The sequence below is a fragment of the Rousettus aegyptiacus genome, unplaced genomic scaffold (genome assembly GCF_014176215.1).
Source record: "Rousettus aegyptiacus isolate mRouAeg1 unplaced genomic scaffold, mRouAeg1.p scaffold_m13_p_4, whole genome shotgun sequence".
Taxonomy (NCBI): Eukaryota; Metazoa; Chordata; class Mammalia; order Chiroptera; family Pteropodidae; genus Rousettus; species Rousettus aegyptiacus.
The window spans coordinates 124,738,724-124,756,931 of NW_023416307.1; the positions used below are offsets into that span (position 1 = coordinate 124,738,724).

The following is an 18,208-nucleotide window of genomic DNA, read 5'->3' on the forward strand; positions in this document are numbered from 1 at the left end:
TATTCCTGTGGGTTTGATATGATTCAGAAATAAATACTTAATAATTAACAAGCAAAACTTTAATTGACTATTTTTGCTGAAATGCAAGTTGGTTCCAAAAAACTAGTATAGGTCCGACATGCATTTCATAGATTTTAGTTTTTGATTCCAAGAGATTAAAGTCTTCTTTTGTTGAGAGTAATTTCATTCTTCTTTTTTTCCGATGGCGGAGCTGACAGCAAATTAGAACTCAAATGTTATTATCATCCTTTACCAGAAGTGAAATTAAGAAAATAAAAAACTCCAAGAAGAAAAAAAATAAAATAAAATGGCTGACTCAAGCATATATTTATATTTCATCCTAACTAAGGGAAAACTGTCTAATGAGCTTTCTCTCATTCCAACTGCTCTATGTTGTTCATGTGAAGAGACAATAGGGACTAAGGCAAGAAAGCTTGGAAATTAGAAGCCACACAATGTTTTAAATATTGGAAAAGCTGATCCACCAACCACCCAGTATTAGTTAAACAGTATTTGGTATGAGGCCATGAGCAGGTGCTACAAATGTGAGTATATGTGAAGGTGGGGAGGAGGAGCGTGTGGCAGTGAGTGGTGATGAGGAGGGATGGAATCGCCCAAGACATTAGACCGAGCGTTCGAATCGTTTGTTCTGCTTCCTGCTCCGGATGGTTTTCTAACAATGCAACTGCACCCACAGGTCTGAAGTAAAATTTACTTTAACAAAGCCAGTCAAAAATCTCTGGAAAAAACAAATGAATTTGATATATTTTTGGCATTATGGCCCGTGTTCAGAATCTCTTTCATTTTTTTCCCCACATATTTGTTTCGGTCTCAGCTCGAGGGCCGCACAGGTCTGGGACAGCTCAGTATTGGGTTGATCACATTCCCTGCGGCTTCTGTTAACAAACTAGTTTGTGGTTATAGTTATCACAGGGTGGGGAATTCTGTCAGGTGGAGGCAGCGTAATATAACCATAAGAAGTAGGTTTCGGGAACATCAAATTGAATTTTCAACAAAAAGTTTTAACTTTCTCTTTCTTTAAAGTTAAATGGCTCTCAAAAGATCCATCTCTTAGAGGAGGAAGGCTTAGGGTTTACAATCCGTGTGACATTAAGCAGACCAAACACTATTGATTGTGGTAGAAAAATAAACACACAAGCCTGCAATCCTTGACTCAATTTGTTGCAGTGCCTCTTCTGTAACTGTCTTAATGAAACTGTCTGAGAAACTAATTTACTTTCTCCACCACCACCACCTTCACGCATGTGAGAATGGGTTTCAGAGCACAGAATTTGCAGCATTAGGTCAAAAATGAGAGTATAAAATGATGACCAACTCTTGTATGGAGGAGGGTAATATTTGGATAAGACATGCATTTAAAATTTTTTGTAACTCAGGAGAAGCTATCCGTTTTGCTTCTGTTACAACTGTATATTTCCCCCCTCACATTTGAATGGTGTCTCCTTGTAGCACCTTCTCAGGAGACCTGAGTCCACAGTTAACCCAGGTGAGCAGCTGCCCATGGGCCTATTCCTCTGTCCAAATGAAACTGGGAAGCTAACTCTCAAAGAATGATCAGTACTTGCCTTGCATATTGGTGAAGGTAATTTTTTAAAACTCAGGTGGGGAAGGGGAGGAGGGATGCGGAGACAAGCACAGTGACCTGCATCCACGCTCCTTCTGATGGAATTTAAATTGAAACAGCCCTTTTGCAAAGCTATACAGGCCAGTCACTTTGCAATTATTCATACCTTCTGGGCATGCAATTCCAAACCTAAAAAATTGATTCCAGAAACATGATAAAAACTGCAGATATTTATTGCAAAAAGTTGCAAATACAGATGCACATATGATCATCTAAGCATTATTTATTACAATAAAAAACAGTAAAGAAACTGCATGTCTCATAGTAAGGGAAAAACTAAGAATGAGAGTCTGTGTGTGAGATGTAATGTCGTTCAGCACTAAACGTGGTAATTGTAAAGCACTTTTAAGGATGGAAAAAATCTGTATACTACAATATTAAGTGAAAAAGGGTAGATAAAAGCAAGTAAAGAATGGTTGTATATTTGTTTAAAAACATCATAGGAAAACTGGTAAAATGTCAATAGTGGTTATCTTTGGTGAGATTACAGGTGCCTTATTTCCTTCTTCATACTTTTCTATGCTTTCCAAATTCTCCACAAAAGGGCATGTGTTAACTTTTCCATTCAGGTGGAAAAGAAGTATCTTCATTTACTTCGAGAATAAGCAGACTCTAGGACACATTTCTCTCAGAGGTATCAGAGTCCCATTCATTATTCAGCAGGGCAGCCTGCTGACAGAGCTTAGCTGAGGCCATGTCAAGATTAAACAGCCACTTGAAAAGTAGGAAGGTCTGCCACTTGGTGCCTGGGTGTCACCGAGACCCCTGTCACTCCCTCTGCAGTCATTCTCGAACATGGCTGAGAACTTGGTTTGTGCCCACACTCTGGTGTGTGAGCACCTTGTTTGCAATACATCCACTCCCTTACACAGGCAAGATATTTAACTCTCATTTCACCGATTAGGATCTGAGGCAAGGTTTATGTAACTTGTCAAAGATCATACACACAGACACACACATGATGGATGTAGGATTAAGACACAACTTTGTGTTTTTGAACTTAAATACTATTGCCATGCATTCCTGTCAGATATCACCGAGCATAGGGATGATATTGCTGGTGGCAAGTCGTTAGGCCTTACACTCAGGGAATCTGGGCTCCGGACCCAACTCTGCCACTAGCATGAAGAGCGCTGTTAGGTAAGGTCTTTATGCTTTAGGAATCGGTTTTTCCATCTGTTCAATGGAAACAAGGATCTAGGTCCTACCAATCTCAGAGAGACCAGCCAAGAGCCAGGAAATGAGGGCCTGGAAGCCCTCTGAAATTAGCTTCCCAAGAGGGAGTTGATGTCATCAGCTCAGAATTACCTGTTCATAATTTCAGCCTGGAAATCCATGGGGAGTGAATAACCTTCATGTCCCAATAACCAAGTAAATATCTAAAAATCATGGCACCATGAATTGAGCACTCTCTGTATTTCAGGTACCCTGTGAGCGTTATCCCTGGGTATTGCCTTTCCCTGATGCCCCACAACCTTACAGTGAGGTAGAAACTGTTACTGCCATAATTTTATAGGGGTGGGAAGCCAAGGACCTCTGTTCGAAGAGGTTGAGTTTTGAGTTAAGACAGGTCAGGTTGACTCCGTGTTATGTCTTCTGTCCTCCCTGCTGCCCTGCTCCCCTTCTTTCCCCTACGAACAAAAACCATGGCAGGTTGGAGGGGCCGGGAGCTATCTACCGGAAGCTATGAGGCCTCACTGAGTGGGCCCCAAACTCAGCAATAATTTCTCTGATGTGCACGCAAATAACTTATTCAAGGAGCCTGTAAGGTCGCCAGAAGAATGATGGATAAGGGCCAACTGGGAAGCTCATTAGATTGGGAGCTGCTTTTGTATCTGCTCCTAAGTCCTGCCTTCATTACTTAAACTGCTTTTGTAAACCTCACTGTCAGGGGCCTACACTCCCTGAGAGTGCCCACTCTCCTCTTCATCTTATGTTGTAAACCAACATTGGAGGCAGAGGCCTGACAAAGAACCATTACTCACTTTTAATGAGACAGCTAGGGAAATAAATTGGCATATGTTAGTGAAATAGATCATCAAGGTGAGTAATTATCTTCATGACTGGGCAGTGTACCCTCTGATGAAAGAATTTGCATTTCATCTCTCTTTGGGTTGTAGCTCTCCTGAACTAAAGCAGGAGGTCAAAGGGAGCTTGGCTACTAATCACATATAACTACACTTTTCTGGTCTTGATCTTCATCATGTCGCTCCCCAAATTCCAAAGCTTTTGTGGATATAGAGTAAACTGCTGATCATAGAGGAACAGAAAAATATAAAGCAATTGTTTTATATTTTATTAAATGGTGTGTGTGTGTGTGTTTGACGTATGTTTGTGTGGTGGGATGGGCTGCCTGTCTGTAGGAAAAGCTATCAAAGAACAGTTATGATATGCTCTACTAGTTGAAATTGCCTATTTCTTATTCATGAACAAACTTTTATTGAAGTCCAGTATTTTCTCCTTTACTTTCTTGTGCACTGATCTTGTGTCTTACGCAATTAGCATCCAGTAACGTCCAGGTGTTTAACTGTCCTTCCAGGTGTTTTAGCATTTTATGAAGAAACTGCCTTATTAGTCTTTTGTCTGTGTGAAGAATATTGGTTTCATCTTACAAGACAAATCACAAACTACTGGAGGTCAGGGCGAGGGTCTCTCTTTGGCTTCCATCCCCTCTGGAATCTGCTGCAGTTCTCAGGATTCAGGAGACAATATCATAGGATAAGTTTCTCCCCGATCTCAGCATCAAGAAGTACTGGAGCACTGACTAAAGACTCGTAAGCAGGTGATTGACTGACTGTAGGTATTTCCCTCTAGGCATTGGCTACCAGGAGGCTCAGAGCTAATTCATTGCCCCACCCTGGTTCACTCCATGCTTTACAACCTCACCCTTGATGACACCTGACTTTCTTTTACTTTGATTTTTGCCCCCACTAGATGGTAAGCTCCACATGGGCAGGACCATGTCTGTTTTGTGTTCCACTCAATCTCCATTCCCAGTTCCTAGCACCGTGCCTGGCATTCAACAAATATTTAGAGTGGATGAACTTCAGGTTTCGCAACTTTGGTGCCTTTGTGCAGTACTTAAATTCCATTTGAAACAAAATGAGATAATACACATGTATCTACACACTCATGCTAATAATTAAACAACATACTTGGCAAATATCAAGTTATAGAAAATTACAGTTAAAACGGGCTGAGTTGATGTGGTCTCTGGCTTGTGGTGTTTATACTACAATAAATTTTTAATTAATGGTAATGGAGAAATATCCAAATGGCTTTATTAGGGCTAGTTTCAGTTCAGTAAGGTCAGTTTGGGTTTGGGGTGTGGTGGAAGGGTTCTATTATCCTTCACTTTTATCATTCTCACTAGGGTGGAAATTCTCAGAGGACATTGGTAAGAGCTTTAAAGATTTCTGAATGGAGCCACAGCTTAGGAGAGGTTTCAAACATGTTCACCTCTTTTAGTGTCTCCTTGTCCGGGAGCAGTAAGTAGATTGTTATGGTGGGAGTAATGTTACAATCAGTTATATAGGAAAGGGACTCAGATATGGCCAAGTTGATGGTATAACTCACGTCTGAAAGACAACTGGAAAATTCTAATGGAAAACCAATCTGTCTTCAGCACCCAGATGTGTGACATTGTGAGCTCTACAGACTGTATTCACTGAATAGGTTCCTGAGGTGTCTCGTTTTAGACTTGGCTGGACTGCTCATAATGTCAGGCCATCCCCTCTAGTAGAGGATTGAATTCTGTGTTACAAGGTCTGGATCAAGGATGGCAAGAAAGGCATCATCTGACAAGAACATTCAGGCTCCCACGTGGCCTTTAGAGTAAGGAGGTGGAGTTGTTTTCCTGACCCCCATCGGGGTCCTCTCAGGATACTCACCATTTCTGTCGATGGCAAAAGGCACATCAGTTGTGACAATTTCGTAGTTGCAAATCTGGCTGTACTGGGGGGAGCAGTCCTCGTCAACGGCCTCCACCTGTAGGATGCTGTCGTAGATTTTGCCCTCTGTCACGACGGCCTTGTAGGCTGGCTCTTTGAAGGTGGGAGCAAACTCATTGACATCCTTCACTTGGATATGGACCACAGCCCTAGAACCCACACAGAAAAAAAGATGGTGGTGAAAAAATAATCACACCATCCTCCCATACCTCCTATAGGCTCAGGTCCCAAGGCCGAGAGAATGGAGAAACCACAAGCCAGTCAGGGTGGTTGCCGTTTGAGTGTTCTGTTCTCCCTCCCTTTGGAGAACCTTCTTCTACCTGCCCTCGCCCCAAACTCCTGCGATGACTCCACCCCAGACAGCCTCCTCCCCATTCTTTGACCTTCCTTATTACCCAGCTTTAGGCAACAGCATTCCTCTTGATTATCTTTCCTTTCCCTTATTCATTCTTTCATCTGTTCACTCACTCCTCCATTTAGTAAGAATTTAACTGCTCTTACTCTGCATTAGGCTCTGAGCCAGACTCTGTAAGGGAGAGAGTTACAATCCAAAACGAAAAGTGCTGTGAAAGAGAGAAGCATGTGGCCTGGCAGAAACCCAGGGAAAGGTCTCAATCAGGTCTGCAAGGGTGGGATGGCTCAGGGAACGCTCCCCAGAGGAAATGACACCTGTACTCACTTCTGAAAGTGGAACAGGACTATCTTCGAGGGAAGCAGAGGGGTGGAAAATCCTAGGTGTAGAAAGTGGCCAGTACTGATGCCTGCAGTGGCCTGGGGGACTGGCACGTTGAGCAGGCTGGAGCAGCATGGTGTGACCACTGGGCACACATATCTGAAGAGCAGCGCATGAACAAAGACGGGTTGGCAAGAGTGGAAGGGGGTCCAGGGAGCTCTGTCAGGCTACTCACTTGTGTGACTTCTTCCAGGCTGTCTCCCGGGGCCCTGCGCCACAGTCGTAGGCCTGGATGATGAACGTGTACTCCTTCTGCAGTTCACAGTCGATGGGGCTCTTGGCCCGGAGCCGGCCCTCTCCTGATGTCTTGTTGAGCACCACGGCCTCAAAGGGCAGCTCCTGGCCATGTATCTTGAATGCACAAATTTCCCCTGCACAAGGATGAAAGAAAGTGACTGAGGATCCTGAGAATTGCCAGACTGAAGACAGAGTTCTATTGGGCCAGATTTGCAAACTCAACACCTCCAGGCCATTTCTTCTGCACAGAGAACTGTCAAACCCAAAGAGGCCTCCAGAGACCCAGACCAACATGTTCATTTCATGGATGGTAAAACTGAAGTGTTTCGCACATGGAAATGTCACTCATCAAGTATATCCAGCAGAAAAAGAGGAGAGTCATGTGCCGGGGAGTAGGCTGATGATCTGGTTTGCTACTTTTCCGAGCAGGTTTCCTGCACGCCCTCTGCTCAGTCTGAAAGTTAGGACTTTGCCCACAATCAAAGACAAATGACTGCAGAGGAAGGGAGAGAAAGGCCAGAATGTTCACAATCTTTTGTCTCATGACAACAGCCTTGCTACCTGAAAGCATGCTCTGTGAACCAGCGGCCGAGCATTCCCAAGAACTCGTTGGTAATACAGATGCCCAGGTCCTACCCAGACTTCCGGAGTTACACTCTGCATTTTAACAGGGTCTCTGATAAAACACTAGCAAAGCGAGATTTGTTTGCTTACTAAACATGAGCCGCACTGCTCTTCTCCGTCCTTTCCTCCTGGTTTAAACACCCCACAGTTGCTGCAGTCACCTCCCCCACCCCCGCTCCTTTTGTCTCTGCACCCATCACCTCCCTGTGGGGAGAGCGATGCCACTCTGAGTTGCAATTTTCTCTGGAAACAGTCGGGCGTGAGTCTATGTGAGTTCCAGAATCCCTGTGGAGCCCAAGAAGCTAACTTCTTAAAGGGCTGAACATGTTGTGAAATTAATGCGTTTCTCCCCCTCAGCTGGTTAATGTGTATTATAACTATTTCTCTGCATTAAAATATAAGGCCGTGAAACTTTCTTCCTTGCCTCAATTAATGGATATTTATTGAATCCTGGCTGCAAGTAAGCCCTGTAGAGTGTGCCTTGGGAAGTGCTGGAAAATTGAAACATGTTCTCTTTCCATTCTGAGGGAGTTTACAGATTTGTTGGGGGAGACAATGTCTAGATGTCCATTCAGAGTAACCATTCAGAGTGAAAAGGGGTGTGTGAGCATCACGTGGGAGCAAGGAGTTCAGCTAGAGGATGCCGGGGTGTGAAACAGGCTCAGAGCCCAGAGTTCCGGGCTCACATTCCAGGTTTTGCCACTGACTCGCTGTATTGGTTAAATTATATTGATTCTCGGCGTCTCAATTGCGTCCTCTGTAAAATGGCCCAGAAGATAGTGTTGCAGGGAGGGCATCTATGCTGAGATGCCCCAATCCTGGTCTGACATTGCTCTTGCTGCACTGTGAGGACCAGGGTGCAGTGCCTAGCATGCACAGTTTAAGGGGGCCCTCACTCTCAAGGTGACTAGGCACCCGTGAAACTGTTCTAAAGTGACACAGAGAGAACAGATAACACGATTGCATGCCTGCTCTGCGCCAAGCACGGAGCCTTGTACCTCCACCCAGGTGACCACAATCATTCTTCATAACAAACCTGCAAAGCAGATGTTTGATACCAATTCGTACAAATTAAAGAAAAAAGAATCAGAGAGGTTATTACTTGGCCAAGTTCACAGAGCTCAAGTTGGTGTAAAACCCAAATTCGGCTGACTCCTAAGGCCATGCGCGTTCTGCTCCACTGCACAGTCTCCAGCAGCCCCACAGCTTCTAAGGGACCGCTGCGGGCACTGCTTCCAGTAACATGCTCTATTCTGATTCAAGCCTCATTCAGGAGAGAAATCCCTATTTTACACATGGGAAGTGTGCCCTGAGATGGTCAATCAATACCAAACTTACCTTTAGGCTTTTGTTTTTTTATTTCATTGATCCTTAATTTCATTATGAATACTCCATTTTTGCTGTAACCCCTCCTGGACATTTTTCAAATGTAGTTGTGGACTAATGGACAAGATAGACAGGTTGCGGGCCAGGCTCAAACAAGGCAGCTGGTTCCCACTACACCGCTGTGGCTCAGGATCACCTGGTATCTCTGCATTCCCTCTCTGATGAGGCTACCCCACAGACTCGGCGCCAGAGGACCAGTTCCCTTGGATCCTCAAGTTTAATTTCTGCTCCGAACTGTCTGGGGTTAAATGAATGAACTTCTAAAGTGCCTGCCTTGTGAGTCTATACCAGGATCAATGCCAATATAAGAATATTACCAGCGAATGTATCCAGACTGGTGCTGGGGCATTCTCTAGACTGCCCAACCACTGCCATAATTATAAGACCAATCAGACCATTTCTCTTTGAAGAGTCCACTTAAACCAAAGATAAATGAAGGTAATTTTCTGTTGGAAACCTTTGATTACAACTGAAGTAGTTCTCAAGACTCAGAAATCCTTAACAAGAGGAAAGAAGAGAAAAGAAAAAAAAAAGAGAGAAAGAGGAGGGACAAGAAGAGACACAGGAGAGGGTGAGATAAATTAAACCTCAGGGCGACATCGTTAAATTCAGTCCAATTCAATTCAATAGAACCGGTATTCTTTGAGAGCTGACTAAGTGCCAGGGACTGTGCTGGGCCTGGAGGCACAAAGATTTGACTCGGATACCTTAAAACATAAGGATACCCTATATTCTTCAAGCAGATAGTCAAATAAACAAGCACAATGCAATGCTCGTTTAGTTTTCACCAGCTCTCAGACTGAGACAGGATTTAGCACCGCTGGAACACAACACAGAATTCATGCCACCCTCAGTTGTCCCACCTCTTCATCTGACTCGCGTCCTGGTTGCAAAGATTTTGATTCATTTCTTCATTCATTCATTCACCTCGTAAGTATTTAGTAGTGTCTATGCTCCCAGCACTGATGAAAGAATGATGAACAAAACCAAACCAGTCTTGGCCTATCAACTGCTGTCAGTCTGGTGGGGGAGGAAAATAAGCAATCAGAGAATCACATGTCTAAATGAAGAAAGGTGATTGTGATATATGATTGAAGGAGAGCTACATGGTGCCAGGAGAGTTCTGACCTAGTAGGCAGTGGGGAGGGCTCACCTAAGAATGTGACAGCTAAGCTGAGATCATAGGAAAAAAAAATAGGAACACACCCAGGCCACAAGGGAGGAAACTGTTTCAGACAGTGGGGGTGGCATGCCAAAGGGCCCTTAAGCAGGAAGGAACATAGTTAGGCCAAGTGACTACAGGGCCAGTGTGGCAGAAGGAGAGGCAATGGCTTCATGGGTATGTGGCCTGAGAACCAGGTAGGGCCCGAGCTCAAGCAAGTCCTGAGCTTGGTTTAGATCTCTGCTGTTGCCATCTTGAAAGTGTTAATAATTTTATCTTTGAACTTGTGTTTTGTAAAGGAAGTCTGATAAGATAATGGAGCATATTGTGAGCTGAGGAGGTGGGTACAATAGGCACACTCATTGTCCTCACTGTCCCATTTACATACAGCATTCAAGGCGCCACATGAGCACAGAATTCTGGTGGACCTAGGATGCATGGGAGTTCAGCAGTACTCAGAGCATGAACGAGGTAAGCATGTGACATCAAGGACTAAGTAAGTGGGGAGCTGACAGCCCTGAGAGGATACCCCTTCTGTTCAAACCAGAACTGTTTAAACATAGAAAGGGTATTTTAAGAATCATGATCAACCAGAGCCCTGTTGTATCCTTTCATACTTAATTTTTTAATTATTTATTATGATTTATGCCTATAGCACCTGGTCTTCCTAGGTGGTCTCCTCTCCAAGTACCAACCAGACCCAACCCTGCTTAGCTTCCAAGATCAGGCATCAGGCTTGTTCAGGGTGGCATGGCCGTATTCCATGGACTGTGGCTCCACTGGGACATGAACCCATGACCTTCTGCATGTAAAGCAGAGTGCTAACCGCTATACTATGGAACCACATCCTGTTGTATCCTTTCTTACTTGTGTCATTTCAGTGTAGTAGCCATCCACTGACACGGAAAATGATGACAGAGAAGAAAAGGAAAGACATCCCACAGTTCCTTTTCTTTGGGGCCGTCTTTGCCATCAGTAAGCCAAAGGTAGAGAGTGTTAGTAGAATATGCATATATCAAGAAATAAAAATAGTGGAGTTCGATTTGCGTGGCATTTACACTGCTCAGGTAAAAAACTAAATACATATGCATACATCAGCTATGAAATGCAAATTCTGTAATTTTCAGTGATTCTGCACAGCAGTTAAATCCTCCTATATTTGCAGTTAAAACTGGCATTGAATAGTATAGAGATAAATGGTAAAATTCATGCTAATAATCTAAAATTTTTATTTTTCTTTAGTCAGAATGACATCAAACAGCAACTTTAAAGCACAACAAGTTGGGGGGAGAGAGACAGAGACAGAGACAGAAAGACACAGAGACACAGAGAGAGAGAGAGAGAGAGAGACAAACAGACAGACAGACAGATTGACTGGCAGAAAGGGCCTGGGATAGAGTCCTGAGGATAAAGGATATTTAAAACTGCAGCTCCCAGTGCCACTGTGTGACACATTAGGCTGTCTGATCTTTTGGGAGGCCTGTCACTAGACTTTGTTATTATTAATAAAGCACCGCTGTGGGAGGATGATGTACTTAAAAGAAAAAGATCAGACTTAATGGTTACCATAAAAAAAAAATCACTTTTAAAATCTTGCTTTCCAACATGCTTTCTTGGGTGGGAGCGCTGGTGTTCCAGAAACTGTAAGTGGGAGCGTAACGCATAAATGAACACGTACTTTGGGCCAGCAATGGGCTCTGTGGGGAAACGAGGCCAGCAGCATAAGGCTGCAGAGCCTCTGGGTGCTGTCTCACACTGAGACCTAAGGTGGCTGAAGGCAGCTTCACCGGGACCCCCTGTGTGGGGCCAGGGGAGAAGATGAGCCCCTGCCATGCCTGATGGAGCACAACGGCTCCATCTCCGCAGGCACCTATCTGCATCTCACAATTACCCTTTCCTCTTTAGTAACATATCTCCCAACACTCCAGCAGAAATTGGTGTAGTAGTTTCTTAATTCTTTCCATAAGATTCTGGGGGAAATTAATGAATGAATGCATTGACGAATGAACAAATGAATGAAATTGATTTTTGGAATGTATTTTGCTCCTGCCCTTGAATACCCTTGAACGACATACTGTATTGATTCCATTTTTCAGATGAGGAAACTGAATCTCAGAGAAATTAAGCAGTTCACTCAAGGTCACTTGGGTAGTAAGGAGCAGGTCAAGGACTAATATCTGGGCCCCGTGAATCTAAATCCAGCGCTCTCTTTGTTCTTTCATGTGCTTATCATTGGGTGATTGTGACGTTCTAGGATAGGGGTTCTCGAAGAGTGATCTGTGGATTCCTGGGATCCGCAAGAACATTGACACGGGGTCCTAGTATCATCCTATACGGGGTCCAAAATTATCATCCTAAACACGAAGACATTTTCACTTTTTCACTGCGTTGATGTTTGCACTGATGGTGTAAGAACAATGGTGAATAGAAGTGCTGGTGTCTTATTAGCACCTAACCACGTTCTTCACCAGATACAGTCGCAATAATAAATAAATAAATTAGCAAACAAGCAAATAAAAAATAAGGCCAATTTCACATAAGAATGATTTTAATGATGCCGTAAATATCAATTGTCTTAAGTCTCAATCCTTGAGTTCATGTATTTTAATATTCTGTGCGACAAAGTGGAAAGTACACATAATGCACCTTTGTATAGCAAAGTAGGCTCGTTCATCTCCAGGAAAAGCATTTCTGTGATTTAAGTTGAGCTGGGAGCTGAACCGGGACCTTTTTCATTGAATGTCATTTTTACTTAAAAGAATGATTGACAGAAAAGCTATGTTTATTCAAACTTGAGTGTGAGGCGGACACTTTTTTAAAGTAAGCCTGTCACTTCAAGGAAAAGAACCAGTAGTATTTGTTGGTAATGATAAAATCCAAACTTTCCATTTTGGAAAACTTGTGTCTGCCACAGTGAGTTTGGAATACTTTAATGCTTTAATACTTTAATATTTTTTATGATGATATGGGTAGTGATATTAATGAATGTGACTGATATCATATAATGAAATGTCAACTTTTGAAAGATCTACTTAACAATGAATCAATATCTTCCAAATGACCAATGCATTATGTTATATAGTCATATACAAGTAAAAGAGTCATTTAAAATTGACCAATGAATTTTAATGTAACAGTATATAATGTTCATTAATGTGATTTCAGAGTCTTTATTATAACTAATCTTTAAAAAACTTTTAAAGTTCCCATGTAGTATCAGAGAAGAATATCTACAATGATCTGAAAGATTATTAAAATATTCCTTTCTTATCCAACTGCAAACCTGGGTAATGCCATTTTTTTTTCCTTCACTTACTTTGACCTAAACAACAAAACAGGATAGATTAAAGGCAGAAATAGATATGAGTATCTAGTTGTCTTCTATTATGCAGACATGGAAAAGATTGCAAAAATGTACACAATGCCACTACTTCTCATACTAATTTTATTTTGGAAAATGTACTTTTTTGGTCAAATTATGTTATATATGTTAACTTGTAATAAGTGTCTGAAAGTTTCTCAGTTCTAATTTCTATGGTAAATATTGACCGATATAACCTATAAAGATAGAAGTTCTTGAGAGTCACTAATAATGTTTAAGAGTATGAAGAAGTCATGAAGCTCTAAAAAAATTATAATTTACCAACCATAGTTTCCATGCAGATAATTTTGTATCCTGTTCCTGATGTTTATAACATGACCCATCACCTCTCAGAGAACTAATCTCAGAGCTACCCAATTTGCTTTGTATCTCACAACTGAAACACTTGTAAGAGAGTAAGCCGAGCTTACTGTCCAGAGTCCTGGGAGTGGGGAACTTCATTTCCAGATGCTCATCCAAGCATGGATGGCTAACATCTGGCTCTGGAGCCAGACAGGCTGGGCTCAAATTCTACCCCTGTGACCTTGGGCAATTCACTTATCTCTCTGTACCTGTTTCTTCATTTGTAAAATGAGAAGATGTTACCTTATAGCATTGTCAGTTGTGGGGAGGACTAAATGAGCTAATATTTGCAAAACACTTATCAGTTTCTGGCACGAAGTAAATACTGTCAAGTATTAGCTCTTATCACTGTCATTATGTTGAAAAAAAGTAAATCACACACTTTTGGCAAACTGGCTGCTTGCATTCGAGAACTGAAGAGGCTGAATGTAGAGATTGTTTCATCATCAGAAATATTTTGAATGTATATCACATGTGTCATTAAACAAACATCTGGCTCCTTGAAGCACCTTGCACCTATCGGCCACAGCTTATACATATTTATTTTCCTGAACATAATTAGCCAATGATTGCTTCCTGTGCATCTGCAAAATCTCATCGAGGACCAGTTCTGCCTCCTGGGGAGAGTTTCCTTGGGGTCAATTGGTGTTGTTTGTCTATTTGATTTTGCTCATCACAGTGATGAGAAGTTGCAAATGGCCTTTTTTGGTAAGAGTCAAAGATGCTAACTATCCTGCCCTCAGTGGGTCAGTCTTATACCACCGAGAACCATCTCACCTGAAATGGCTATAGTAACCCTTGAGAAACACTGTACCCCAAGCACACAGCTAGTCTTCATGTAACAAACACCAGGCCAGGTTCATGGCACGATCTAAGGAAAATAACAGATCTTGCAAAGACTTCTTCTCCAGGTTTGTGAGGCCCCTCTAGATACCACCTGCTTTTAGCGGCACACTCTGTCCTCCTCAGTACACACACTTGGCAGACAGTGAACACTGACCTTGCTGACAGACGGCTGGGCAGATGAGTTTTTTAATGTGTACTCTGTACCTCTACATAGAGTTATCTGCAGTCACTTTAAGTATAATAAAATTGGTAAGGACAAATTACATTAAGAGGTAACCATGCCCGGAATATCAAATTAGGGCTAAACTTAGAAATAAATCTATACTTGAAGAAAAAGTTGATTTTAAATCTTCCCACTTCAGATAAAAACTTATTATTTTTAAAAGTAGAAAGTTAAAGTGTAAAGTTCAATGGATTGTCTCTTTGGCTGCTCTTTCATGAGTCTGTGTGGCAAGGGGATTTCAGACAGACCTTGGGTTGGTAGGCAGATGACCTTCATCTGAGTTCCAGTTCTGCTTTTCTGGGCTGGGTGACATTGGGTTGGTTCATTACAACTGAGGATCATAACATTCCTGATCACAAAGTGCCAGTGACAAATTAAATGTGAAAGAGCTTTGGGAAGTATAAAGGTCTATCTACTTTTTATTGTTATAATAAGTCCCACCTTCGAGCCTAAGTATGTAGATGCATATTGGCAACTTAGCTCATTTCTATTAGAAACCAAATAGGGGAAAGATGTCACCATTTATAGCTTCCTGTCTACTTAATATTGAGCAAAATAAAAATAACTGTCTTATTTAAGAAGTCATTTTCCTAAAGCTTAAAGTTGAAATCAAAGTATCCTTCCCTCTGGAAGATTAGCACAGCACAGTTATTATGTTGCTGAAAAACCAATGAAGACAATGCATTTTCCCTTCTTTGGCAATATTTGTTGAATGAATAAGTGATGTAACAACTAATATATATGCTCAGAGACTTGAAGAGGTCCTCATGGCTCAGCTAGTCACAACTTGGTCAAGGAGAGCTTGAAGACATATCGGGCAGTGATTTGGTCAGGAGGGTGCCCAATGGTCTGGAGTCAAAGGACCTTAGGTACAAAAGTGTGCTGTATTTATCATTTATTCAGCAAATTTTCTCTGTTTAAAAATAATATGGCAAAAAGAAAATAGGTATGTAGTAATAATTCATAAAATACACTGCAGCCCACATTCATTGAGCACTTACGATGGACCAGGTCCTTATTTAAGTCAGCAGTGAACGCCTCCTGCATCTCTGTATTCGCTGACCTGCCTAGCCAGGGGTTGGAGATTTGGATGAATCAGAGACCAGGGCTGTCTTCACAGACAGGAGAAGGAGGAAGATGAACAAAGAGTTAAGTGCAATAAATTGCTACGAAGACTGCAATAGGTGTTTTGGGTGTTATAAGGACACAAATGATGATGAATCAGTCAACCTCACCCTGCAATACTTCCAGAATCAGTTGTTTGCTATTATGTAGCCACCACAGAGGATGGCTGTACTGCAAGAAGGAAGGAGTTTCAGTCTAAATAAGTCTGCTGAGACAAGACCCTGCCCCAGGCAGGTCAGTCTTTACTACCTATGGACACTATTGTATCTTTCTCTTTACAATGGCATTTCAGTGTTTCTATTCCTAGCAGAGGGTGGTATAAGTCAGCGCCTGAGAGTCAGGTAAACCTCGATTCACACCCGAATTCTTCAATTGTTACCTCTGTAACTTAGAAAAGTTAATCTTTCCATGCCTCCACATCCCCGTCTGTAGAATGGGAATAAAGCTACCATCCTGCTATGGTAAACATATTATAATCAGACTAGTATTCTTTTTCTTAAACTGAGAATTTACTATGGCATGATTTGGGTTGAGCGATTTGTGTAAAGCTGTATAATTTAATCCTCACTGCAGCTGTATGAGGAATCCGGTAGAAAGTGATGGCGTACCACATCAGGCGGGCACTTTCCTGGTTCCACCATGGTACCCTTCCCAGTGTTAGCAACTTCTGGCCCCCTGCTGACCTCACGGGTTGATCGCGAGGTGTCCACAATTCTGATATGATGTCAGAATGGAGGAGAGAGGGAGTAAGGAAACCACATTGAATAGCACAGCGACTGTGTTTTTAATGGACAAATTTTCTAATATTTGTTAAGAGAGTGTTTCAAACCCCGTATCTCAAAAATTACTGAACTAGATGCAGTTACCAGATGGGAATAAATGCATTTCCCACTGCCGAGCAGGAATGAGGTCCTGCCAAATAACAATAGAGCATCTTATTTAAAAATGAAGGGATCTTGTTCCACAGCTATTGAGTACAGTTCAATCAGACCCACCTCACAACTATTATTTGAAATCTATCTCCGTTAACTCCTACTTGTTCTTTAGGGAAAATTATGCACGTTAAGTGCGCTAGAGTGAAAAGTTCCCATCCACATACAATGGCCCTTCGTGCTGTCCAATCGCTTCCATCAACAAAAATTTTGTGATCATCTACATCCCGCAGGGAGGAAATCTTAGTAGGTGCTCAGGTCCCCCAAAGCCTAAGATTCTGTCCTTATTCTCCAGGGGCTTACAGTTGGGTTTCAGAAACAGAAGCTGTACATAGGACCAAATAATTAAAGGTGTTTGAAGTTCATGAGTGCTAATGAGTTATTGAGATATAGGGACTGGATATAACAGCCTCCTTAATTTACCAGAGGAAGACCGAATACTCAGATAAAATTGGTATGAATCATGCTGACAGGTAAAATCTTTGGAATCTTTTCCTGTCCTCTTTTTCTCAGTGTCCAAACACGGGTCTCATAAATGACCTCAAGATTGAACCAGTTAGAGGTTCAAACACAGGCAAACCTGAAGGCTTGGTTTGCCCCCAATTCCCCAATTTATTTATTTATTTTCCTCTACTTCATTCCAAGTTTTTTGCATCTAGAAACTCAAATAGGCACAGGATGAGTTTTCCTTCAAAGGCTGACACGTTAAATACCGCACTCCACACTTTTCCATGTGGAAGCCAAAGGTCAAAATGTGGCTCTTAAACACTAGAAATGTGGCTTAGCAGAACCAAGGAACTGGATTTTTAATTTTATTTAATTTTACCACTGTAAATATAAATTTAAGAACAGATAGATACTCAATTCAGTTACTGGAAAATTTTAAGTATGTTTGAGTATTAGAATAAATTTTTTTCGGCTATAAATTAAATGAAATCTAAATACAGATGAAATGTTTCCAATGAAAATTAAAAGCCTAAATCGAAATGTCTTGTAAGTGTAAAACATAACAGATTTGAAAGACTCTTTTATAAAAAACATAAAATTTCTCATTAATAATTTTCTATTTGATAACATGCTGAAATATTATTAGATATTTTGGGTTATACAACATACATTATTGAAATTAATTCCACCCGTTTCTTTTTACAGGTTTAATGTGGTTACTAGATAATATATAATTACATATGGGGCTTGAATTATGTTTCTGTTGGACAGTGCTGTTCTGCATAATTAACAGTATACATCACTAGAGGCTGATTTTCCCCAAAAATAAATGTAGAGGATGCATTCTATGATAACTGTAGAATTGTTCTGCTTTAATGTTGATTTTTATTTCTCAGCATTACTCCTAATATTTAGGATAATGTTTCCTCTGAAAACATTGGCCCATTTGGCCTTCTTTAGATGATTAAGCCAAATTTAGCTCAAGTTCCCAAAGTATTGATTGTCAGGCTTTGAATTAGCATTGCCTCTTACTGATTGTTATAGGACAAAAAACATTTTTTAGTTTTAATGACACCGAGCATTTAAATAGCTCATCGATCACTTATAGAAATTCAGATATGTGTACTGACATATTGGTTTTCATTAATTATCAGCTAAGGTAGAAGCCTGTTAG

General features: G+C 41.5%; 1 protein-coding gene across 4 annotated transcripts in view; it reads right to left on the bottom strand.

Moving 5' to 3' along the window:
* Positions 1–18,208, bottom strand: part of CLSTN2 (calsyntenin 2) — a 559,410-nt gene that overhangs the window by 124,777 nt on the left and 416,425 nt on the right. For all 4 annotated transcript variants that reach the window (XM_016141907.2, XM_036219590.1, XM_016141906.2 and 1 more), the window contains exons 3-4: positions 6,504–6,699; positions 5,536–5,744 (exon numbers count right to left, since the gene is read on the bottom strand). In XM_016141907.2, the coding sequence (XP_015997393.2) occupies positions 5,536–5,744; positions 6,504–6,699 (405 nt within the window). The remainder of the gene's footprint in view (positions 1–5,535; positions 5,745–6,503; positions 6,700–18,208) is intronic.